Source organism: Phanerochaete carnosa (assembly GCF_000300595.1).
Source record: "Phanerochaete carnosa HHB-10118-sp unplaced genomic scaffold PHACAscaffold_4, whole genome shotgun sequence".
NCBI classification, from domain to species: Eukaryota; Fungi; Basidiomycota; class Agaricomycetes; order Polyporales; family Phanerochaetaceae; genus Phanerochaete; species Phanerochaete carnosa.
The window spans coordinates 1,380,073-1,402,336 of NW_006767631.1; the positions used below are offsets into that span (position 1 = coordinate 1,380,073).

The 22,264-nt window shown below is 55.1% G+C and overlaps 7 protein-coding genes across 7 annotated transcripts; 2 read left to right on the forward strand and 5 right to left on the reverse strand.

The window, feature by feature from the left end:
* The first annotated feature begins 10 nt into the window (after nt 1-10).
* On the forward strand, nt 11-1,648 carry PHACADRAFT_172279 (uncharacterized protein). The gene is made up of 2 exons (XM_007394403.1): nt 11-1,453; nt 1,505-1,648. Exon 1 carries the CDS (start codon nt 267-269, stop codon nt 1,437-1,439), a length of 1,173 nt encoding a protein of 390 aa, XP_007394465.1. The 5' UTR covers nt 11-266; the 3' UTR covers nt 1,440-1,453; nt 1,505-1,648.
* Nucleotides 1,649-1,722: 74 nt separating this feature from the next.
* On the reverse strand, nt 1,723-2,508 carry PHACADRAFT_253837 (uncharacterized protein). Its single transcript, XM_007394404.1, has 6 exons — nt 2,355-2,508; nt 2,271-2,298; nt 2,168-2,218; nt 2,047-2,117; nt 1,897-1,982; nt 1,723-1,843 (listed from the first exon to the last, which is right to left on the reverse strand). The coding sequence occupies exons 1-6, from the start codon at nt 2,457-2,459 to the stop codon at nt 1,831-1,833; spliced, it is 354 nt and encodes a 117-aa protein (XP_007394466.1). The 5' UTR covers nt 2,460-2,508; the 3' UTR covers nt 1,723-1,830.
* A 1,024-nt stretch (nt 2,509-3,532) lies between these two features.
* Nucleotides 3,533-7,334, reverse strand: PHACADRAFT_207827 (uncharacterized protein). The gene is made up of 6 exons (XM_007394405.1): nt 5,518-7,334; nt 5,312-5,467; nt 5,162-5,253; nt 4,934-5,108; nt 4,711-4,879; nt 3,533-4,656 (listed from the first exon to the last, which is right to left on the reverse strand). Exons 1-6 carry the CDS (start codon nt 7,029-7,031, stop codon nt 4,369-4,371), a joined length of 2,394 nt encoding a protein of 797 aa, XP_007394467.1. The 5' UTR covers nt 7,032-7,334; the 3' UTR covers nt 3,533-4,368.
* Nucleotides 7,335-7,646: 312 nt separating this feature from the next.
* PHACADRAFT_253842 (uncharacterized protein) lies at nt 7,647-8,214 on the reverse strand. Its single transcript, XM_007394406.1, has 3 exons — nt 8,101-8,214; nt 8,003-8,044; nt 7,647-7,947 (listed from the first exon to the last, which is right to left on the reverse strand). Exons 1-3 carry the CDS (start codon nt 8,138-8,140, stop codon nt 7,703-7,705), a joined length of 327 nt encoding a protein of 108 aa, XP_007394468.1. The 5' UTR covers nt 8,141-8,214; the 3' UTR covers nt 7,647-7,702.
* A 239-nt stretch (nt 8,215-8,453) lies between these two features.
* PHACADRAFT_172285 (uncharacterized protein) lies at nt 8,454-9,837 on the reverse strand. The gene is made up of 5 exons (XM_007394407.1): nt 9,669-9,837; nt 9,451-9,602; nt 8,965-9,399; nt 8,783-8,911; nt 8,454-8,730 (listed from the first exon to the last, which is right to left on the reverse strand). The coding sequence occupies exons 1-5, from the start codon at nt 9,730-9,732 to the stop codon at nt 8,545-8,547; spliced, it is 966 nt and encodes a 321-aa protein (XP_007394469.1). The 5' UTR covers nt 9,733-9,837; the 3' UTR covers nt 8,454-8,544.
* Nucleotides 9,838-10,146: 309 nt separating this feature from the next.
* On the forward strand, nt 10,147-16,519 carry PHACADRAFT_253847 (glycosyltransferase family 2 protein). Its single transcript, XM_007394408.1, has 8 exons — nt 10,147-10,467; nt 10,520-12,425; nt 12,481-14,388; nt 14,446-14,600; nt 14,653-15,211; nt 15,264-15,533; nt 15,590-15,643; nt 15,695-16,519. Exons 1-8 carry the CDS (start codon nt 10,154-10,156, stop codon nt 16,217-16,219), a joined length of 5,691 nt encoding a protein of 1,896 aa, XP_007394470.1. The 5' UTR covers nt 10,147-10,153; the 3' UTR covers nt 16,220-16,519.
* Nucleotides 16,501-21,278, reverse strand: PHACADRAFT_253850 (uncharacterized protein). The gene is made up of 5 exons (XM_007394409.1): nt 20,728-21,278; nt 19,464-20,680; nt 17,911-19,412; nt 17,571-17,856; nt 16,501-17,520 (listed from the first exon to the last, which is right to left on the reverse strand). Exons 1-5 carry the CDS (start codon nt 21,270-21,272, stop codon nt 16,679-16,681), a joined length of 4,392 nt encoding a protein of 1,463 aa, XP_007394471.1. The 5' UTR covers nt 21,273-21,278; the 3' UTR covers nt 16,501-16,678.
* Between the last annotated feature and the right edge of the window lie 986 nt (nt 21,279-22,264).

Consider the following 22,264-nt stretch of genomic DNA (forward strand, 5'->3'; position numbering starts at 1 on the left):
CTAGAATTGTGGCAACGGTGCTGAACTGCTGATAAGCATACGACAACCTGTTGAGAATACTACATAGAGATAGCCACTCCGCACCGTCTAGCTTCTTCCCTACACCAGCCACGAATCGCTCTCGAAGGCGCTCATACTCACCCATTTCCTTTGCTTCCGTCTCATCAGGAGAAACACCACCTAGCTCGCCGGAGACATTTTCTCCGCCTCGGAGTCTCTCCCCGGATAAACCTAAGCCGACCGGAGTCCAGTATCCAGAATGGCGAATGGAGGTCGTTCGCAAAGCACGTCGAGCCGGTCTGGGAGATGTCGGTCGTGCGATGGAACTGGCGATGTTCGGTGCCGATATCCACGAGAATAGCGGCGTACCAGAAAGCGAGAGCCACCAGCCGAAGCAGGGGCGACGTCGGGGCCGCCAGCCGAACGACGGGTGGAATGGCTTGCTCGAAAGTGACAGCGACCAGGAGAGTGCTGAGGACAGCGGGAGCGAGCGCGAGTGGGAAGGCTGGGAAGCAGATTTCACCAATCCCCGCAAACATCGCCGCAGCCTCCCCCCAGACTCGGGCGTGCAGTGGGAGTCTGGCTGGCATTGGAGCAGCACCACGAGCCCGAGCAAGCTGAACGGGCTCGTCAGTCCGACTGGCACCAACTTTGACGACTACGACTTCCCCGCGAAGCCTGTTGCAGCTGTCGACGCCGCCGCCAGGTCAAACTGCGCATCGCTTAACGTTCCCCCTCGCACACTTTCTAGTTATGCGTCAGCAGACTCCCTACTGAAGCGGAGTCTCCAGAGCGGCAGCCTGCGGCGTCCCAGGCGGCCAGAGTCTCCCTCATCGTACCTCACCCACGCTCGCGCCCGATCCCCTCTCGCGGGCGAGCTCGACGACACAGAGTACTATGGGTCGGAATCTGGCTTTGCGGTACCCTCGCCACCTCAATACATGCCCGACACCGCCTACCCGTCGCGTGTTCCGGCCGAGATAAGCCTTCGGCAGGCTTCGTCAGGCTACCCAACCCAGCGCGTCCCGATGTCCATGGCCATGACGACGATCACGAGCACCGTCACCGCCGGCGACGACGCAGGGCCGGGCAGGAAGGGCAAGGGCAAGGGCAAGGCTCGGGCCCTCGAGACGCCGCCGAGGCCGGCGCGGAAGCGCTCCTTGACGGTGCAGGGCGCGCTCTCCCCGCGCCCGTCGACGGTCGACAGCCTCAGAGACAGCCCCGGCACCGGCACGCTGCATACGCCGGAAGGCGGCGGGGAGAGGTCAGCGAAGCCTGGCAGGCTCAAGCTCGCGAAGCTGTCGTTTGCGCAGGTGGCAGCGGTGAGCTCTGGGTCGTCCTACCTGGGCTCGAGGAACCTTGCCCCGCCACCTCTTAGTGCAACCAGCACAAGCAGTTTCGAGAGTCCACAATTTGCACGTCCCGAGGAAAGCGACTGATTTATGTTATACAGGCGAGAGCTATGATTATTGTGCTATAGTAGTCGGTCCTGACATGTTCGCAGGTCACGTTCATTCTTCTTGAGCGGTCTGGGGTGTAATGTATTCTTGACCCAGTCCTCATTTTTCGTCTGTTGCTGTGCAAGGCGTCATGCTATCGATTCTTGCTTTCGAGATGCAGCCCTCAACGATTTATTGTACATTACCGCATGCATCCTAATATCTCATATTTCTTGAGATCATTCGGAATACAATCTCACTGCCTGCATCGCAGAATTGAGGTGTATGCGTAGACGTCCGGTGATGAGCGACAGTCATGTGAAGCGCCGTGTTAATTGTAATCAGACCGGAATCGGATATCATACAACATGCAAAACAAACGAGACAAGGTCTATCGGCCGTATCTGTATGGCGGCGTCAGGATATAGCTGAATGGACATTGATCGGATAGACGTACTTCTGCAGCTCCCACTCCCGATTGTCCAGAGGACATACGTTACGGGTTTTGAGCCATCGAGAGATGCAATGGAAGTGAAAGGCGTGCTTTGTTAGTCGATGTATGGTCAGGATTCGAGGATATTGGGAGCATCGTGTGACTAGGACATACATTACAAATCCCCCATGCGGCATTACACTCGTCGTTAGTGGCGGATACCTGGTTCGCTTGGCACTCAATACCTTCATAAAAGCGTCAGCTAGATCCAACCTAGGATCAGCAAAAGGCTTACAGAGGTCCATGATGTGATTCCTGCAGATGGCGCAGTTGTCGACGACGATATCTGGAGCATAATGTAAGATACCAGGTCGACATTTGGGAGCGCAAACACGTACCCCATGCCCATAACGCTACAGCGTTCCACTAACACCGAACAGACTGTGAGATCTCTTGATAACCGTGGCTGGGAGCGTACGTACCTTCTTGACCTCGAATCGCTTCTTGCCGCCCTTGCTGTCCTCGCCGGCCTTTCCCTTGACCTTGGGCTCAATCTCGTCGGGGACATCAACATCCATGTCAGCCATATTTTCTATGTGCGGCGGCGAGGTCTGATAAAGAGTGGTGGCCGGAGGTGGATGGGAGTCCAATACAGCGTGCGGACGCGCGCCTCGCACACAGTAATGAGGCGTGATGCTCATCACGTCACGCGTTACGCGTCACGACTGACTGCGTTTTCACTTCGAGCTTGAAGCCGCACGCACTGGCAATATTCTAGATCCTGCATACCCCTCCTTCACGCGTTCTGAGGATGCCGACGGAGACGAGCATACTACAGACTTCTTTGGAAGCGCACAATGGCACGTTCGAGGCTCTGCTAAGCCTCATCCCTGCCAAATACTATCTAGTGCAAGACCTCTCCGAGGAGCAGGTTAGTACAGCATGCACTGGCTAAGTTTTTTGAGTCGCATTGCTTAACTATTCGAGAAGATAGCCTCCAAGTTTCAAAAGAATAGCAAGAAGCAAAAGGCTCCTAAGCAGGCTATAAAAGAGGCATCCAAGAAAGCAAAGAGGGACAAGGTGCGTTTTCATTTCAATATTCGAGGGACTCAGGCTCAAAAACTGCACAAATACTGATAGCTTGATCCTGCTAATAATAAGACTCTCCTTGAGATACAGCAGGAGAACGCGCTACAGAAAGAGCAGGAAGCAGGAGGTTCAAGCATTCGCAAGGGCAAGCAGAAGGCTGCCGTGGTAGACTCAGACGGCGACTCAGATGGTATGCAACTAGACCAATCACTGGCTGTCGACGATTCCGACGATGGGGACGCCGTAGTACACGACGTTCCCCTCGTGCCAATGTCAGCCTCAGGTGGCATCCAACAGCTCCGGGAGAGGCTTCACTCGAAGATGGCTGCTCTTCGGCGAGGGAATCGTCTGGAGGGGGAGGCTGGAAGCAGAGATGAGCTGCTGGAAGAGAGGAGAAAACAAAGGGCTGAGCTGAGAGAGCGGAGGAGGAAAGAGACGAAGGAGAAGATAAAGCGTGAGCAGGAGGCGAAGGCGAAGAAGGGCAGAGAGAAGGATCAGCAGAAGGTCAAAGGTCCACACACAAAAGTATGTCTAGCTGCCCGAGCGCCACTATATTTTGAGATACTTACGAAACTGCTTTAGACGCAGCTGCTTGTTCCTGATCAATCGTCGGCATCAAGCTCAAAGCAGCCACCATCCGGCTTCGCCAATGTCAGCTATGCCATCTCTGGCACAAGCAAGAAGTCTCACACGCATGTTAAGACCTCCTCGAACCCGACGCAAGCACTATCCCAGCTCGCCGCACGCAAGGAGAAGCTCGGGAAGGTGCCCGAGGAAAAGCGGAAAGAAATTCAAGAGAAGGAGAAATGGGAGAAGGCGGAGGCCCGTATGGAAGGTATCAAGGTGCACGACGACGAATCGCGGCTCAAGAAGGCGGCGAAGCGCATGGAGAAGCAAAAGCAGAAGAGTAAGAAGGCCTGGTATGTCTGTCTTGTCTTGCGTGATGATCAAGGAACACTCACCGGGTATGCAGGGACGAGCGGAAGGAGCAGCTTACGGCATCTATGGCTGCGAAGCAGAAGAAAAGGACGGACAATATCGCTACGCGCAACGAACGGAGGAAGGACAAGGCTAAGGGTGTCAAGTCAAAAGACAAGGGCCGGCCCGGCTTTGAGGGCAAGTCCTTTGGGAAGGGCAAGGCCAAGGGCAAAGGTGTCGGCAAAAAATAGTCTCGTCAGGCTGCTCGCGTCTGTACATCCTTCCTGCATCCTGCCATTGATTACTTTGTTTTGAAATACTGTACGATGTGATTGACGTGAAGGAAACTAAGGTATGTAGGATGATGTGCCGTGAATGCGAAATGGATGAAACGAAGGAATCACGAAACGGAAATCCAACTAAATCTACCTCTGGACTCCCGAAAAGTAGAAAATTGCACCAGGTAAAGATTGTGGGTCGCCCCACGAATCAGCCACGTACTACGCCAATTGTGACGTCCGCCTCGCCCTCACCCCCGCCCTCGCGAGAGCCATAGCGCAGCGCGGTCTTGCAGCGCTCGGACGCCCAAGCCGTAAGTTTTAGCAGGTCGTCGTCCGTGAGATCGCGTGGGACGTGCAGCTCGAGCGTGACGACGAGAGACTGAGCCGGTCCGTCCCACTTTACGAGCGACGGAATGTACGAAGGCCGCGATAAGTGCGGCGTGAGCTGCCAGAAGTGTGGTGCGGGGAGGTGGAGGACGTTTGAATGTCGCTCGATCTGTGCGGTAGAGATATAAGTGGTCCTGCGACGAGAAGGAGTGGGAATACACACCTCCCGCATCGCCCGTAAAAACGCCTCCATTCTTCCCCCTGGTAAGCCGCGCGACGGGGCTGTCTGCAAGAGGACAGCACCCAGCGCTACCGCTGCAGGGTAGGCCAGAGCGAAGGTTACCACGGTCTCGACTCCTGCTAGCAGCAAGTCGAAGGATCCGTGTTTACGACTGTATGCCCATTGGTTAGCCCGGATTGAAGGTGATCAATGTAGTAACACGTACGGCGGAAGTATAGCAAGAGCGCAGAGGATGGACGAACAGAAGAGGATAGGCGCGAGGGTGTACGGGTTGGACAGCAGGTTTGCGATAAGGGAAGGGTATGCGGTTTTGGATGAAATGCTCAGTCGCAGCCGGAACGGCAGTAGGTTGTACAAAGGAGGGACGTAGTTGCCGGTAGCTGCTCAGTCGACGTCAACGGTCTGTCTTCAGCTACGGTCACTGAGTACGCACCACTAACGAGTTTTGCTTGGCTGTTGAACATTACAGCAGTACAGATAAGCGATAATAAGGCGATAGATAGCAGTAATGGTGGAAACTCAATCCTGAGAAAACCATGAGTGATGAGCACGTACGGCAGGCAAGTAAAAATCCAGTACTGACCCGATAACAGAAGAGAGTTCGTCACCGTGATGATGATGATGGCCCTCTCCGGATGCAAGCAGCAGGTGCTCCAATGTCTCCTTGCACACATACACAGACGCGAAAAGCAAGTATACAGATTGCGCATATGTCATGAGCGTCTCGATTCGCGCATTCCTAATGAACGACGTCAGTCTCTCTAACGAACACTCATTGGGTCGACATACCCGTAAGGTCTCCGCATTCCTGCTCGGGTTTCTGCCCGCGCGAGATACCCAGGGAGCACATGTGCAAGACCAACGCCGAACGCATCGAACACGACCCAGTAGCCTAGTCCCGTGCAGGACAATGAACCAATCTGCTGGCCGACAACCCAAAGGGTTGCCCCCAGAATAAACTGTCCGACAGCAGCAATCGTGGCTAGTAGATCGATCTCTGGCACTGCGTGTACGGGTGCGATGGGAGGTTTCTCAGCCGTGTGGACGCCCAGGCCAATCCCGTTCGTGCCTTCCACAGGCGAGATACGGTCCAGCGAGCTGCTACTTGTGCTCGTCTGGAATGGAAATGGCGAGATCGGGTTCCAGGGGCTGAGAGGTGTTGGTGTCGGCTGACTCCGTAGATCTCCGGGCACGCCACCAGGCTCTAGGAACGAGAAGAAGTTATGAGAGAGCGAGTGCTTATGGTGATGCCCTCGTCGGGCAGGTCCTGCGGGAGGTAGTGGTGTAAAGCCGTTGGAATCAGCGTCCGGCGGCGGCTTCGCGCCGAAGGTGAAGCCTTGTCGGAATGTGTGCTGTTCAGGACTAGGTGAGGTTACCAAGGGAATAAGTACTCCATCGTCTCCCAAATACGATGCGTCCGCTTCTACTTCATTATTGCCGTCCTCATCTATCGCCGTGGAAGGAAGGGAGCCCGGCCGAGGAAAGAATATTGAGAGATTGCGCGAATGGAGACGCGAATGTCTGCGGGTATGTGATTGTATGTTCGGTGCAGGTAAAGGTGAAACATCGTCTCCCCAGCTAAACGGACCTTTCCTGGACAGGGAGCTAGGTACAGGGTCCGAGTCCAAGTGCCCCGTGTGTTCTGGAAAACGCACTAGACCGTTGCCGTCAGAGCCTTGTGTAGGCGGGTATGACGCTGATTGAGAGATGGAGAATGACGCCGCGAGAGGAGAAGGGGAGGAGGGAGTAAATGGCCCAGAGACTGATCGAGCACGAGAGTGCGATGAGTGAACGGGGAGTGAGAACGATTGGCGCATTGCGGGAGCTTGGTGCCTGCCATGACCGTTTGAGGCATGGCCATGAGGAAACGCGCCATTCGTGGTCGATGCTCGCGGCAGGGCAAACGACGTGCGGTATGGGCCTGCGGAAGGCGGTTTGGACGGCGGAGAACGTTGCGCAGGGAACTGACCGTTCAGCGGCGAAGGCACCGCTGGCACCGAAGTGACGCGACTCCGCGAGCCTGCAGAGTGCGCCCGTGCACCCCAGCCTCCGTGTTCACCCCCGTTTGCCTGCGGTACAGCCTCTGCTTTGAAGCTGGTCAAATGCGAACCGGACGCATCGTGCTCGTCGCCAGGACCGTTTGTGCGAGCATCAACTCTATTGCCCTTGGGTGGTGGAGCGAGCGATACACTTGGAGTAGACTGGTCATCGGCAGGAAAGACCAGCACGTTATCATCCTCATCTCGACTAGTCTTTCGTCGATGTACTCCGATGCCTGTGTGGCTTGACCCTACGGAGGTCATCCCGTCTGGTCAAGAGCGAGGTAACGCGAGTCGCGGGAAGCTGGCGTCCTGTCGAGTCTCTGCCCCAAATGGTCCAGAGACAATCGGCCAAAAGTTTGTGCAGAGCTACACGGCTCTCGTCCAATGCAGGATTAAGATTCTGGTGAGGTCAGGGACAGCAAAGCGGGGAGAGAGCCAGTGCTGGAGAGATTGATGTGGTCGCAGGTCGTCCGTCAACCGTGCGGCCCATCACACAGACGCCGGAAGCAGATCCAGGATGCAGGTGAAGCACGATTCACAAGGACCGGCACAGAAGGGAAGGCTCGTCCTTGGCAACCACAAGGACCTTACAGTGGTCCCGCTCTATGCCACATATTCCTCCACTAACTCAACGAACTTAACGAGCATTCGTGAGCACCCACGTTCCCACTACACAGGTGAGCCGCAATTTTCAGCCCATGTGGACTGAGCTTTGCGCGTGTGAGCTCGTCGCCTCTAATTGCCAAGCCTCAACTTTGACAGACAAAAGATCCAGGCCTCCTACCCGCTTGGATATATCTCTGGGAATCATACACATGCACATATAGAGTATTGACGCTACCGGACTGCTTCGCTGACCTGAGCGACAGTGTGGAGGGAAGTGAGTGTAGTATGCAAAAGAGTGTTCGTTTTCGTTGTCTGTCTTCGGTTCCTCAACGTGGCCTTTGCGTGGAAGATGTGTTTGTAGCAGCATTCTGTTCCAGGTCCATCGACCGCGACGTTTTCGGCTGGGTATTTACCACCGCCCCGGGGTCCCCATCACCACTAGTACCGAGATCCTTGAGCTCCGCATTGCTTGGATTGCGTGCGGCAAAGTTCATCGACTCTGCCCGCCGCTCGTGGACAGCTGCAGCATCCTCAAACTCCTCGTCGCTCATTCTCGGTTTGCAACACTTGACTGAACGGAAGAGGTGTGAGAGCAGCGAAGGGGCCCGAGAACAATGCACACGCACCGAAAAAGCACCACTGCTGCATAGTCTGAGTGCAGCAAATACCTGCAGCTCTGTCATCATCCGGAGGCGAGGGTAACAGATAAACCGAGGGGGCTTACAGCAAAGTCCACAGCAGAATTCAAGACCGAGGTCAGCCATGGTATTCTCGTCTTCAAGAAGAGAATAAAGGGTACAAAATAGATACCAGCTCACGAACAAGAGACGAGGGTATATGTAGTGGAAGACAGCGGGAAGGAGTGCCCGAGCCCGGCTGTCTTTGAGCTTTTCGAAGAACCATTCCGGTCTCTACTCGCACAGCAATTCGTGTTTACGTTCGCGAGGCGTGCCAAGGTGCCTCCGTCATGAAAGATCGGAACTCGGCACTCAGTACGCGATCAGATCTCGCAGTCCCACGCACGATCGAGATCCGGTATCGTAATAGTGGCCCACTTTGCGGGTCCCTGCAGGCGGTGCACAAAGCGACAGCAGCGTCGGTTTTCTTGTCTGTTAGTCTAGTTGCGATACATGCAGAATAAATCCAACAGAAGCCGTAAGACAAGGAGTTACGGTGGCGGCCGAACAAAGAATCGCTGCAGAAGTATCTGATCCACGCTTTCCGTCTCAGGCGCAGTGAGGTCGATCCAGTCTTCCGGCCGCAAGCGTTCCTCGCTAGTGAGGGGGGACCAGTTGGGAGAGGGCGTCGCCCTGATGTGGGAAAAATCTTGCACAGCAGGAATTTTTTCAGGAGTCTGGACGCTGTAAGTGAACCACGAGGGTTAAAGCAGAGACAGGTAACCTCACCGCCAGCCGATCCTCTCCAACCAGGGAGGTCGGATACGGAGCAAAGCGAAGCTTCGTACAATGTTCGATGATAGGATTTGACTCAATGAGTAGATAAACGTCAACCTGCGTTGATGTATGCATGCGGAACTATTGCCGAGTCAATACGCGCATGTTAAGAGTGGAAACATATTCTCACAAACCTGGTGGCAGCCTAATGCCAAGATACAGTTGCTTATGTCGTGAACCATCGCACTGCCTTGCACAGGCGGCAGGATGAGAATCGAATTTTTCACGTTTCTCATGTGAACTGCCGTGATGGTCGGGATGGAAACAGACGCGGAATTCTGGAGCAGGTCGACGATACAATGGTCTAAGTCCGAGATGCTGAGGTCCGTTGCTAGTGCCGCCACAGAGGGGACTGACGACCATGTGAGGTGCTGACGAGAACAGGCTGCGAGAACAACGGAATTCGATTGTTTCGACGGCTGCGGCGCAAGTAAATCGGTAGTGTTGGCCGCAACAGAAACACTGGAAGATACAGCAGGTTTTGGGACCTTTCGCTTGAAAGAAAACTTGGGCTTGCCTGCGGAGACGGACCGCAGGTCATCCAGAGATTGCTCTAGTGATTTCAGACTCTGGGCAAGGCGGGTTAGAATGGCAAGCAAGCGGTCGATAATTTTCTGCACCTGCTCGTACTGCCGTTGGTCATACGAGGGCAAATATACTGTGGCGTCGCTCAAATCCTTGCGCAGTTTCGCGATCTCCAGAGCCAAGGCATTTACTGCGTCTTGTGATGGAGCTCCCTTAGCCTTCAGGATTGCCAGGCGTGCGAGCAAGTCTAGTTGACAGCCGGCGTCTCCTCAGAACCAAGCGAATGAAAAAAAAAACGAGGAGGTTGGCAGACCAGACTGCGCAGCTTGGAATAAGATGTAGAACTCCTGAATCAGGATCTTGTTCGTGGCGGCCATTGCGAAGAGGAAAGCTGGTAGATGTTACACTAGCCGTCAGGATCTCCGACACGCGCACGTCCGCGAAGTGTGCTGCGGTTTTAGCAGCAAAAGGCTTGTAGTGGAAGCAGCTCGAAAGGAGTTAGGAGGGCCACGGTCGTGTTACCCGTGAACCGGATAGACAAGCCCTGTGGGATAAGACCTTAGCTGGCACAAATAGAAAGGACAACGCCTTGTATGGTATTCTGGATAGAGATTCCCGAATGATGCTTAGTCAGCATCGAGACCAAGGCTGTTTCTTCGCCGTGCTTCAGTTTGTACCAGACATCCACGCCGTCCCTCAAGGCGGCAACAATTGCCCTTTTTCTTCCTCGCCTCTCCTTTTACTTATACATCTTCGTTACCTGCCCTGCCCAACATGAGCCGGCAGTCCACGCTGGGCATGCACCAGCAGTTGGAAGCTGTCACCGATCTTGCGACCCTTCCCTCCGTCTCGGACGACATCGTCGTATCATGTATCCGCGAACGGTTTATGGCCGACACCATTTATACCAATGTCGGCACTTCTGGTCTTGTCGCCGTCAATCCACACAAATACGTCCCAAGTAATTCCGATTCTGTCCTCCAGAAGTATGCTGCCGAGTACCGCGACACAACCCCCTCGAAAGTCCTTCTTCCACCGCATATTTTTCAGCTGGCAAACAATGCCTACTACCACATGCGTCGCACAGCCCAGGATCAATGCATCCTTCTAAGGTCTGATTACTTCCTGTGCTCTTCTGTTATCGTCCGGCTCATCGAATTTCAGCGGAGAGACGGGCAGTGGGAAGTCGGAGAACCGTCGCCTTGCTATCAAGACTCTGCTGGATCTGAGCGTTAACAATCCTGGGAAGAAGGGCTCAAAGCTCGCACACCAGCTCCCCGCTGCCGAATTTGTCCTCGAGTCGTTTGGTAGCGCTCGCACGCTCTTCAATCTCAATGCCTCACGCTTTGGCAAGTACACTGAGTTGCAATTTACCGAACGTGGGCGGCTATGTGGTGTCAAGACCATCGACTACTACCTGGAGCGTGGCCGCGTGGCCTCAGTGCCCTCCGGAGAACGCAACTTCCACATATTCTACTACCTTATGGCCGGTGCATCCCCCGAGGAGCGGCAGCATATGCATCTGAACGAGAAAGCGACATACCGCTATCTCGCCCAGCGTACACTTCCGGGCAGGCCGACCCAAGGCCGCGATGAGGATGCGACGCGCTTTGATCAGCTCAAGATGGCTCTGAAGAATGTTGGCTTTTCAAAACGTCACGTCGCTCAGACCTGTCAGCTCGTCGCTGCCATCCTTCACCTCGGTAACCTCGAATTCACTATCGATCGTCACCGAAACGAAGACGCGGCGGTCGTCCGGAATATGGACGTGCTTGAGATCGTTGCGGAGTTTTTGGGAGTCCAGCCCGCTGCTCTAGAGACAGCGCTAACATACCGGACGAGGCTGATGAAGAAGGAGCTCTGCACAGTCTTCCTCGATCCGGATGGCGCAGCTGACAACCGAGACGAGCTCGCCGTGACTCTGTATTCCCTCCTATTCACTTGGCTTAACGAGTACATCAACCAACGTCTCCACAAGGACGACTTCACCAGTTTCATCGCCTTGCTGGACCTCCCCGGACCGCAGAACCTCACGAGTCGTTCCAATGGCCTCGACCAGTTTTGCGTCAACTTCGCTAATGAGCGACTGCAGAACTTTATCCAAAAACGACTCTTCGAGAGTCACGTCAGCGAGTACAATGCCGAGGGTATCTCAAGATTTGTCCCGCAAGTTCCGTACTTCGACAACTCCGAGTGCATTCGCTTGCTGCAGCACCGACCTGGTGGCCTCATTCACATCATGGACGATCAAGCCCGGCGGATGCCCAGGAAGACGAACCACACTATGGTCGAGGCATTCGCTAAGCGCTGGGGCAACCACTCGTCGTTCAAGGTCGGATCCGCGGATAGGTCCGGCTTCCCCACCTTCACCATCAACCATTTCACAGGACCAGTTACATATTCGGCGGAAGGCTTCCTGGAGAAGAATCAAGATACAATGAGCCCTGACTTCGTTCAGCTTCTTCGTGGCACCAGCACCAACGATACGCCTGCTACCGACGGCTCCGGGTCGATCAACCCCTTCGTCCGTGGCCTATTCACCTCTAAGGCAATCGCAACACAGATGCATCCGAAGAACGAGGAGACTATCATTGCTGCTCAGCAGCCGGTGAAGCCCATGCGTGCGCCGTCCACCCGTCGTAAGAATACGGTCAAACGGATGTCGACCTTGAAGGAGAACGAGATAGACGAGAAGGAAGAGGAGGAAGCCCCCGGGGCGGCCCCTTGCATCGCTGGCCAGTTCCGCGCGACGCTCGACATGCTATTCGAGACGTTGGAGGAAGCGCAGGCGTGGTATGTGTTTTGCATTAGCCCCAACGACTCGCAGCTGCCCAATCAACTCGAAGGTCGCTCGGTCAAGGGTCAGGTGCGCAGCCTCGGTCTGTCGGAAGTTGCACGCCGCTGTGCCAACATGTTCGAGGTGGCGATGACGCCTCAAGAATTTCTGGAGCGCTATCAGGACACCCTGCAGCAGGTCGGTGTACACGAGGGCGAGCCTAAGGAAAAGGTGGAGCGGTCACGAACGGCGCTTGGGCTGGAAGAGAAGGATGTTGTGCTTGGGATGACTATGGTAAGTACATCCTATACGTGCCGGAAGCATTTGATGACTTAAAATATCCGCTTAGGCCTTCTTATCGCACGCTGCCTTCCACCGACTTGAGGATGATCTGCGGGCAAAGGATACCGAGGAGCAGAAGCGCAATAAGCTTCGTGAAGCTGAAGCTGAAGCTGGCCTTGACCCTCGTGGACTTAGCGACCCATACGCTCCATACAGCACCCCTGGTCAGGAAGGCCCTTATGAGGGCGGCTACAACGATCCCTTTGGTCAGTCAAATCAGCAGCTGCCACTTGTTTCCAATGCCTCTCCGTTCCATCGCGGTGGCGGCTACGAGGACTACGACGACCAAAAGTCGATGGACGAGTACGATGTACGCAGTGCACTCACGAGCCATCGAGATGACGAGTCACAGTCCAATTTCGGCACGGAGTCATATGCCCCGTCGCGAAATATGTTCCAAGCCGCGGACAAGGGTCTAGCGGACAAAGAAGCGATTGCGGGCGAGATTCAGGAAGGCGAGACGGTCGAGACTATCAAGGAGACTTCTGCGCGGCGACGATGGGTCGCACTTTGCTGGCTCCTCACCTGGTGGGTACCCAACCCGATCCTTAAATGGGTCGGCCGGATGAAACGTCCCGATGTCCGGCAGGCCTGGCGTGAAAAGCTTGCACTCAATATGCTCATCTGGCTCATGTGCGGAGCTGCTGTCTTCATTATCGCGATTATCGGCCCTCTCATCTGCCCCACGGAACACGTGTTCAGCTCGAGCGAGCTTCAGTCACACTCCTTCCAAAACAGCCCGAACAACGTCTACACTTCGATTCGTGGCGAAGTTTTCGACCTGACACAGATCGCAGCGACCCATCAGCGTATCGTTCCCGTCGTTCCGGAGAAGTCGATACTCAACTATGGAGGCGTTGCGGCGGACAACATCTTCCCCGTCCAGGTCAGCGCTCTTTGCAACGGTGTCAGTGGCACTGTGAGCCCGTACGTCGTTCTGGATTCGAGTAACAACACCGACCCGAATGCCCAATACCACGACTTCCGGGCATGGACCACTGACCCTCGACCTGACTGGTATTTCGAGAGTATGACCTTGATGCGCTGGAACAACCGCGTTGGTTTCGTCGGTATCGACTCCAAGGAGCTGAAGAATATGGCTAATGCACAACACTCCGTCGCGGTTTACCGTGGCCTGATCTACGACCTCACCTCGTACATTGCCAACGGCCCTGCTGTCGCAGCGCCGAAGGGGGAGCAGACACCATCTGGCATTGATACTCAATTTATGGACCAGAGCGTTATCGATGTGTTCCAGTTCAACGCTGGTCAGGACGTCACGAAGAAGATTGATAACCTAAACCTGCCCTCGAATGTGTTGAATTGGCAGAGGACTTGCTTACGGAACTTGTTCCTCATTGGCAGGGTCGACAACCGTAACTCCCCTCAGTGTCTCTTCTCGCAGTATATCCTACTCGCTCTGTCGATCATGATGGTTAGCGTCATTGGCTTCAAGTTCATTGCCTCCATCAACTTCACCTCGGCTCGCGCTCCAGAAGACCATGACAAGTTCGTCATCTGCCAGGTTCCTTGTTATACCGAAGGCCACGCTTCGCTCCGCCGCACAATCGACTCGCTCGCTCAGACCAAGTACGACGACAAGCGCAAGCTGCTCTTCATCATCTGCGACGGTATGGTGGTCGGCGCCGGTAACGATCAGCCCACGCCGCGTATCGTCTTGGATGTCCTCGGCGCCAACCCCAACGTTGATGCTGAGCCTCTTTCCTTCTTGTCACTTGGCGAGGGTGCGAAGCAGCATAATATGGGCAAGGTCTTCTCTGGACTATACGAGACCCGTGGTCACGTTGTGCCGTACATTGTTGTCGTCAAGTGCGGCAAGCCCGGTGAGAAGTCGAGGCCCGGTAACCGTGGTAAACGTGACTCGCAGATGCTGCTCATGCACTTCCTGAACAAGGTATGACATCGCTTGAGAATATTGCTCGCTGTTACTTTTCGCTAATAACCTCCACAGGTCCACTTCAACACCCCCATGAACCCGCTGGAGCTAGAGATGTACCATCAGATCAAGAACGTTATTGGTGTCAACCCCACTTTCTACGAGTACCTATTCATGGTTGATGCCGATACTACTGTCGCGCCATTGGCTCTGAACCGCTTGGTGTCTGCGTGCGTTACTTCTGTTCTCTGTGGTAGTCCGTATAGCTAACGATATCTACAGCATGATTCACGACAAGAAGCTTCTCGGTGTCTGCGGTGAAACAGAGCTGGCCAATGCGAAACAGTCGATCATCACAATGATGCAGGTCTACGAGTACTTCATTTCTCACCACTTGGCCAAGGCGTTCGAGTCTCTCTTCGGTTCCGTCAGCTGTTTGCCCGGTTGTTTCACGCTCTACCGTCTGAGGACGCCTGATACTCACAAGCCGCTCCTCATTTCGAACCAGCTCATCCAGGACTATTCCGAGAATCGTGTGGACACGCTTCATATGAAGAATTTGCTCCACCTGGGTGAAGATCGTTACCTCACGACCTTGCTCCTCAAGCACTTCTCGCACTTCAAGACACAGTTCGTCCGGGACGCTCACGCATATACTATTGCTCCCGACGATTGGAAGGTTTTCCTCTCGCAGCGTCGGCGTTGGATCAACTCCACGGTTCACAACTTGGGGGAGCTGGTGTTCATCGACGAGCTCTGTGGCTTCTGCTGTTTCTCAATGCGCTTTGTCGTCATGATTGACTTGATCTCTACGATCATTCAGCCGGTCACTGTCGCATACGTGAGTGGTATCTTTGTGGTTAACATGCATGTCGCTAATCAGCCCGTGCTAGATCGTTTACCTCATTGTTCTCGTCGCCGCCGAAGGGAAGACCATTCCGACGTTATCGATTGTCATGCTAGCTGCTGTATATGGTCTTCAAGCCCTTGTGTTTATCATGCGCCGCAAATGGGACATGGTCGGATGGATGATCTTTTATATCCTCGGTATTCCTGTGTTCTCACTCTTCTTACCGCTCTATTCCTTCTGGCGCATGGATGACTTCTCCTGGGGTCAAACCCGTATTGTCTTGGGAGAGGCTGGTAAGAAGATGGTGGTTCACGTAAGTTGACACTTCGCAAGCTGGAAATGGCTTGGTTAGTTAACTGCGTTCTCTAGGACGAAGGCAAGTTCGACCCAAGATCGATACCACTGAAATCTTGGAACGACTACGTACGTAGCTTTGACTACTGGCCACGGCCGTTGGGCTGACCTTGGTTGTAGGAGAACGAGTTGTGGGATAAGGAGTCAAACCACAGTATCGGCTCGTGGGTCCCGCCTACCAAGTTCCAGAATGATGGCTACGCAGAGTCGCAGACTGCGTCTATGTACGGCCGCGAGACATACTACGACCCTGCGATGTCTCACGCGTACTCGCCGTCTCCGTCACAAACTGGCATGGCGCATCCTCCACCGGGTTACCAGTCTGGTCGCAACACGCCTATGTCCATGAGCTACATGCCGAGTGTGTTGCACCAGCCAACGCCATCCCGACCCGCCACATCGTACCTTGATGTCCAGATGCCGACATCGCACAGTCCAGAGGACATCGACCTTCCGCCTGGAGCGCCCACAGATGCTGAGATTGACCGCGCAGTTCAGCATATCCTCCAGGACGCCGACCTGACAAGCGTGACCAAACGCGAGATCCGACGGCAGTTGGAGGAGCATTTTGGTATGGACTTGTCGAGTCGCAAAGCAGCGATCAACGCCGCCATTGACCGCGTCCTCCTCGAGCGCGCGGGCTAATGAATATTGGCCGGGACGTTAGCGGGCTACCTTATGGAACTTCTTCACTTCTCGTTTGGACTTGGTTATCATCTCGCGCGTTTGTCGTATTCTCATTGACGGACTACTGCATCTCATGTGTGCTTTCCTACGTACCATTCATAGAATATCACGGACTGTAATATCTCTCATGAACTCCCTCACGCTAACACTTCGCTCGATTGGACAGTCGTATACGTGCACTCTTTTAGGTTTGACTCCGAAATCATTCTACTAATCATTATCACGCGTACATGTGGACTAAACAATACAATGTCGGTGAGCTACAGGTACAAATTGTCAACTCGATGCGAATGTATGACAACGAAGACGAAAGGTGTTAGTGGCTATACTGGTACTTCCGGTGTGTATGCGAAATAATACAAATAACTAGAAATGAGCGTGTAGATAGTTGTGCGGCTAGAAACAAATACAGGGTAGTTAATCCATCCACTCGCCACCGTGTGCGAGTTGAGCAAAGATGCCACGCTTCTCCATGAGTTCGTGATAGGTGCCCTGCTCCGCGAGAGCACCTTCGTGGATGACGAGGATGCGATCACACATTTGCATGACCTGCAGCTTATGAGTGACCATGAGGGTCGTGCGGCCAACCTTAGCGCGCCGGATAGTCTCCATCACGGCCACCTGGTTCGCCGGGTCCAGTGCAGACGTGCACTCGTCGAGAACGAGGATCTTGCTCGGGCGGACAAGTGCGCGAGCGATCTGAAGACGCTGGGCCTGGCCACCGGAGATGAGCGCCGCGTTCTCGCCGACCAGTGTTTCGTAGCCTTTTGGCAGCGAGAGGATGAAGTCATGGACGTTGGCGGCGCGGGCTGCCGCTTCGATCTGCTCCCTCGAGAGACCTTGGGTGCCGTACGCGATGTTCTCGGCGATTGTCGCGTCGAACAGATTTGGTTGCTGACTCACGACCGCGACGTGGTCTCGGAGATAGTGGACGTCGGTGTTGTGGATGGGATGGTGGCCAATGGTAACGGAGCCGGAACTAGGCTCGTAGAGACGTTGGAGAAGGGCGGCGATGGTCGACTTGCCAGAGCCGGACGAGCCGACAATGGCAACACACTCGCCACCAGCGAGGGACAACGAGATATCTTTTAAGACGGGAACGTCCGAGCGTTCGGGGTATGCAAAGGAAACATTGGAGAAGAGTACGTCGCCAGCGACCGGGGGACGTAGAGCGCCTTGCGACTCGTCCGTGTGCTTGTTGAGTTTTAGGAGTTGGTTGAAGTCCTGTGTAGCCTGCACAGACTTCGCGGTGCGTTGTGCTATAGGGTCGTCAGTAAAGAGCAAATGCGAGAACTGTAAAAAGACGCACTGAAAGACATGAGTTGGGAACCAATGGTCACAGTGAAGACGACAAGATTGAGGACTTGAACCATGCGCAGATACTCATATGTACCGTTGGCGACCAAGACTGCGCCAACGTAGAACAGAACAGCCTCAGAGAGGTATATGAGAGAGCTTGCAACACCATGTGTGCAGCCCTCGACGAAGGCTCCTCGCACACCGGATGCGAGGGCATGATCCGCAGACTTCTCGAACTTCTCTTGGAAGACGCTCTCGAAGCCCATGGCGCGAATACCGCGAACGTTAGAGATCGCCTGCAATGTAGACGGTGAGTAACTAGTACAAATATGGTGTGAAAGAGCACATACGTCGTAGTAGCCTTTGGCTACCTCCTCCCGAGCACGCTTGTTGCGAGACTCACACTTCGCGACAAGGTTGGTCTGAACAGCCATCGTGAGACCGAAGACGGGCGCAAGCGCGAAGCCCACGAGCGTTAGCTGCCACCCTTCCACGAGTGCCCAGATGAGGCCGACCCCGAGCATGGCAGTGACAACGAGCGTCTGAGCAAACACCGTCGCGATGAGAGACCTCGAATCGTCGCCGTCCTTGATGAGGATCTGCACGAGGCGCGCGGGGCTGTTCTCGCTCTTGTCGAACCACTTCTTGTCCTGGGCGAGCACGAGGTTGATGCACGTCTTGCGCATTTTGTTGACCCAGTCCATTGCCGTGTACTCCATAACGAAATACTTGAGCCCGATGAGTAGGCCGTCGCCAAAAGCGATCGCGAGCGAGAGGCCACCGAAGAAATTCACGGCGGAGACGTCCGTCGCGCCAGTCGACACCTCGAACTGCAGCCGCGAGAGTACGAAAGAGAATGCAGGCGTCATTGCGCCACTCACGAGGCAGACCAGTATGCCGAAGACGAAGAGCGGCTTGAGGGGCATCGTCGGCCAGACGTCGAGCATCAGGCGCCAGAAAGAGGGCTGGGACGAGGCGGGCTCCTCGGCGAGCTCCCCAGCCTTCTCGACCTTGACATCAGTGAGTTCGATAAGCTTGCCCTGATCCCACTTGATGCGTTCGCGCTTTGGCACCTGTGCCTTGGCGTTCAGGGTGGACATGCTGCGAGACGGGTGTAAAATGCGGTGCTCTAACAGTTTCTTCTCGTCCTCGTCCTCGTCCTCAACAAGGGTAGATGAGAAGAACGACGAGGTAGAGGTCGGTGATGTTGGCGTAAACTGCAAGCTGTATCGTCGGCTGATGGTGCGTGCGGCCGGTGGAGAGGCGAGGGAGGGTATGTCGATGTGCAAAGACTGCCGGCGATGAAGAGAAAAGGGAGAGACTGGGGTCGCAGGCTCCTCGCTGAAAGCTTCGGGAGGTACAAAGCGGCTGATGCGGTGGGTAGTTCGGTTTGGAGTAGGGGTAACGGCTGTGTTTGGAGAGGTTACCGACGGCTTCGTGAGATCAGCGACGACGTCGAACATCCAGTGATTCATCGTCAGCGGCCGGTAGATGCTCTGGCGCTTCAAGTCCTTGGCGGTGACACCCGCAGCCTCAAGATCCTCCTCCTGCTCAGCATCTGTCTGCTCGAGAATGGCCGAGAGCCGAACCTCCTCCTTGGCCAAGTCCTCGTCCGTCCGCTCCTGAAAGCCAACCGCGAGCATGCGAGAGAACTCGTCGCGAGCGGTTTCTAGATCGTAGCGGAAACCCTGCTCGGCAATTTCACCGTTCTTGAGCACGTACACGAAATCCTCTGCGGTGATTTGGGAGAGGTCATGTGTGATGACGATGGTCGTCTTGTTCTCGCGCCACTTCTTAATAGCTTCGAAGACCAGGACGCGGGAAGTCGGGTCGAGCGCAGAGGTCGCCTCGTCTGTGGACAAGAGTTAGCGTCGTCTCGCCTGATACGTGGTTGCGAACATACCGAGAATGAGAATGGTAGGGTCCCGAAGTAGAGCCCGAGCGATAGCAAGTCGCTGCTTCTGGCCACCAGAGAGGTTGGCACCACCGTTGCCGAGCTTGGTGTCGTAGCCGTTCGGAAGATCGCTGATAAACTGGTGCATGAGCGCCGCTCGGCACACAGCCTCGACTTCCTCGCGCGAGACATCCTCCGGGCGACGCTTGCTTGCGGGGCTCGCCAAGCCCATCGCGACATTCTCGTGCACCGTCATGTCGAAGAGGATACATGTTTGCGACACGCCAGCGATCTGCTCGCGGGACCAGCTCATATCAAGGTATGCGAGGTCGTGGTCATCGAACTTGATCATGCCTTGCTCGGAGTGCAGGTGGTACATCCGGAGGAGGAGCTGCCCGACAGTGCTCTTGCCTGAGCCCGACGCGCCAACGATGAACGTCATCTCTTGCGCGGGAATGAAGATGTTGACGTCGCGTAAGACGGGAACGTCCGGCCGTGACGGGTACGCGAAGGTGACATCGCAGAGCTCGAGACCACCCTTGTATGTACCGGGAATGATCTTGCGCAGAGTGCTCGTATGCCGCGCGGGCTTGAGAGGGGTGTACAACGTTGATGCCGAGTGCCCAACAGTGGGCTCCACGCTCGACTGGGCCAGATTAATGAGGGAAGCCATGGAGAACTTGCCCTTTGCGATGATGATGAGCTGCGGGACACACATCTGCAGGTTGCTGGTCGCGATGAGGCAGGCCCAGAACACAGCCATGACGTCTCCAGCGCTGATCGTACCAGAGCGGACGAGCTTGGCACCGAACCAGAAGCCCTGCACGAACATGGCCATCATCGCGAAGTGCGAGAGCGTAGCAGTGAAGCCCCAGACGGTGAGGCATCCGTTGGCGCAAGCCTGGAGCTTGTCAAGGACAACGGACAGGTTCCGCTCCTCGTGCGACTGCGCGTTGAACGCCTTAACGGTGGCGATAGCGGCGACTGCGCGATCGACAAGGGTCGCTGCGGTCGCAGTATGAGCCCGCTCGCCGCTGAGACGTGGCGACACGAGGTTCTGTGATACTGTTTGGATGACCATGAGCACGGGAACGGCAGATAGGATGACGAGTGTGAGGGCCCATGAGCGCGAGAAGCCCAAGGCGAGGCAAACGAGGGTTGTTATGAGATACTGTATTAGCATCCCACATGCTAGAGACGTCGCTGCCCGGACTTCGTCCGTTTCTCTATGGAGAGATGAGTGCCAGTCAGATGGTAAAGTCAGAAAACATACCTTGTGAACTTGGCCATGAGGCCACCCGCACCGAGATTGTCGTCTGCATCTTTACCAGTCCGTGTATCAAACCAGACAAGGTCTTTCCGCGTCACATCGTTGTATACGCGCTTCCTGACTGCAATCAGGTTCCGCTCGCCGGTCCATATCCATAAGCTGGAGGTAAGGCTGCTCAGCACCAACGCCCCGACCGAAAGACCGAGGAGCTCGAGGGCAGTAACACCAACGTCGTGTCTTAGCGTGTTCTTGTCGCTTTGCGTGGCGTTGGATAGCGGGAAGTTCGCGAAGGCGTCGAAGACATTGCCGATGACCAGGGTCATGAAGGGGGCGATGGCTCCGGAAGCCATAGACGCGAGAATGGCAGGGTAAACAAGAAAGTACAAGTCATGTCGTGTAAGAAATGAGAAGAGGAGTTTTATGGATGGTGTCGCCGGTTTCGGTTGTGAGTGGAGTGTTGGTACAGCTGGCAGAGGCAGCTTGGTCGTTGATGTCGTTGGTGTACTCGTCGGGGTCTCGACGTCGTACTCCGTCGAGGGACGGCCCATGGTGATAGTTGGGGTCAGAGTGAAGAGTGCTCTGCCGTCTGCACGGGTTCGCCATAGCTTTTGTCAATCCGGAGGCAGGGGCAGTCGTCAAAGTCTTTTGTTATGCGGCACAATAACGACCTCTCACACTTGCCTAACCGGGACAGCAACACAATAACCACATAGGCGCCCTGTCCGCGTGCCACCTCGTTTTGGAACCCCCGCGCCTCATGCATCGTGGGAAAGCCGCCCTCACCCCAACTTTCGCATTGGCCTCTCTCACTCTCGACAATGTACTTCTCAGGACACCTCCACACTGCATGCCTTTGTCGACCACGACCCATCTGAGGATGTCTTTGCAGCCCTCGCGGATATGAAATGCCTTGCTTTGACGGACCTGCTGAAGCACGGCGAGCCATTGGTGACGATCCTGCGCTACGAGGGGTCATAGTCTTCCACGCAGAACCATGCGGCTATCAGTTCTAGTATCCGTGAGTATGTGCAGTCGCGGATGCCGCTTTTCTCCATCGCTGAGAACAGAGCAGCGACACCTCTGCGGGCGAACAACTGAATCATCCAGCGGACATACCGCGCGCAGAGAGTGCAGAGAGCCGTAATCAGCGACCTGCGCGCATGCACAAACGTCAGCCTTGCATGCAGTAACTATGGATCTCTTTGCTGTGGACGCTTGCGCATTGTCATCTGCCATCCTCCATGATCCGTTGATCATCGTTATCGGCCTCTTTCCGGTCTTTCGGGTATCTGTTCAAATCACAGCCTCCCAGCTTGTCCCTACCCAAAGTACGTACGCTGCACAAAGCTCCGCTTTGCTGACCAGGCGATAAGCATAAGCGCAATGATCTGAAAGGCGACTGGGTGAATCAAGAGGCCTAAGGTGAAGCGGCGTAGACTTTTCCGAACGTAGTTGATGGTAGAGATGCAGGGCGGGAGGATGTAGTCCAGGAAATTTCAGTCTGTACAGTCGAAGGGCACAGTATAACAGGCAGTCCGGT

Bases quoted from the DNA above. Each gene is read 5' to 3' on its own strand.
- PHACADRAFT_172279 (XM_007394403.1), top strand. From the start codon at position 267: ATGGAGGTCGTTCGCAAAGCACGTCGAGCCGGTCTGGGAGATGTCGGT.
- PHACADRAFT_253837 (XM_007394404.1), bottom strand. From the start codon at position 2,459: ATGGCTGACATGGATGTTGATGTCCCCGACGAGATTGAGCCCAAGGTC. The intron at 2,299-2,354 runs GTACGTACGCTC...GTTCGGTGTTAG, and splicing joins AGCGATTCGAGGTCAAGAAG to TGGAACGCTGTAGCGTTATG. The intron at 1,983-2,046 runs GTATGTCCTAGT...CGACTAACAAAG, and splicing joins CCGCATGGGGGATTTGTAAT to CACGCCTTTCACTTCCATTG.
- PHACADRAFT_207827 (XM_007394405.1), bottom strand. From the start codon at position 7,031: ATGACCTCCGTAGGGTCAAGCCACACAGGCATCGGAGTACATCGACGA. The intron at 5,109-5,161 runs GTGCGTACTCAG...TCGACTGAGCAG, and splicing joins CCAAGCAAAACTCGTTAGTG to CTACCGGCAACTACGTCCCT. The intron at 4,657-4,710 runs GTGTGTATTCCC...TCTACCGCACAG, and splicing joins TTTTACGGGCGATGCGGGAG to ATCGAGCGACATTCAAACGT.
- PHACADRAFT_253842 (XM_007394406.1), bottom strand. From the start codon at position 8,140: ATGGCTGACCTCGGTCTTGAATTCTGCTGTGGACTTTGCT. The intron at 8,045-8,100 runs GTAAGCCCCCTC...ACAGAGCTGCAG, and splicing joins ATTCTGCTGTGGACTTTGCT to GTATTTGCTGCACTCAGACT. The intron at 7,948-8,002 runs GTGCGTGTGCAT...TCTTCCGTTCAG, and splicing joins GCAGCAGTGGTGCTTTTTCG to TCAAGTGTTGCAAACCGAGA.
- PHACADRAFT_172285 (XM_007394407.1), bottom strand. From the start codon at position 9,732: ATGGCCGCCACGAACAAGATCCTGATTCAGGAGTTCTACATCTTATTC. The intron at 9,400-9,450 runs GTGCAGAAAATT...CGCCTTGCCCAG, and splicing joins ACCAACGGCAGTACGAGCAG to AGTCTGAAATCACTAGAGCA. The intron at 8,731-8,782 runs GTGAGGTTACCT...TACAGCGTCCAG, and splicing joins TTGGAGAGGATCGGCTGGCG to ACTCCTGAAAAAATTCCTGC.
- PHACADRAFT_253847 (XM_007394408.1), top strand. From the start codon at position 10,154: ATGCACCAGCAGTTGGAAGCTGTCACCGATCTTGCGACCCTTCCCTCC. The intron at 15,212-15,263 runs GTGAGTGGTATC...AGCCCGTGCTAG, and splicing joins AGCCGGTCACTGTCGCATAC to ATCGTTTACCTCATTGTTCT. The intron at 15,534-15,589 runs GTAAGTTGACAC...TGCGTTCTCTAG, and splicing joins GTAAGAAGATGGTGGTTCAC to GACGAAGGCAAGTTCGACCC.
- PHACADRAFT_253850 (XM_007394409.1), bottom strand. From the start codon at position 21,272: ATGGGCCGTCCCTCGACGGAGTACGACGTCGAGACCCCGACGAGTACA. The intron at 20,681-20,727 runs GTATGTTTTCTG...ATCTCTCCATAG, and splicing joins CTCATGGCCAAGTTCACAAG to AGAAACGGACGAAGTCCGGG. The intron at 17,857-17,910 runs GTATGTGCTCTT...TCTACATTGCAG, and splicing joins TAGCCAAAGGCTACTACGAC to GCGATCTCTAACGTTCGCGG.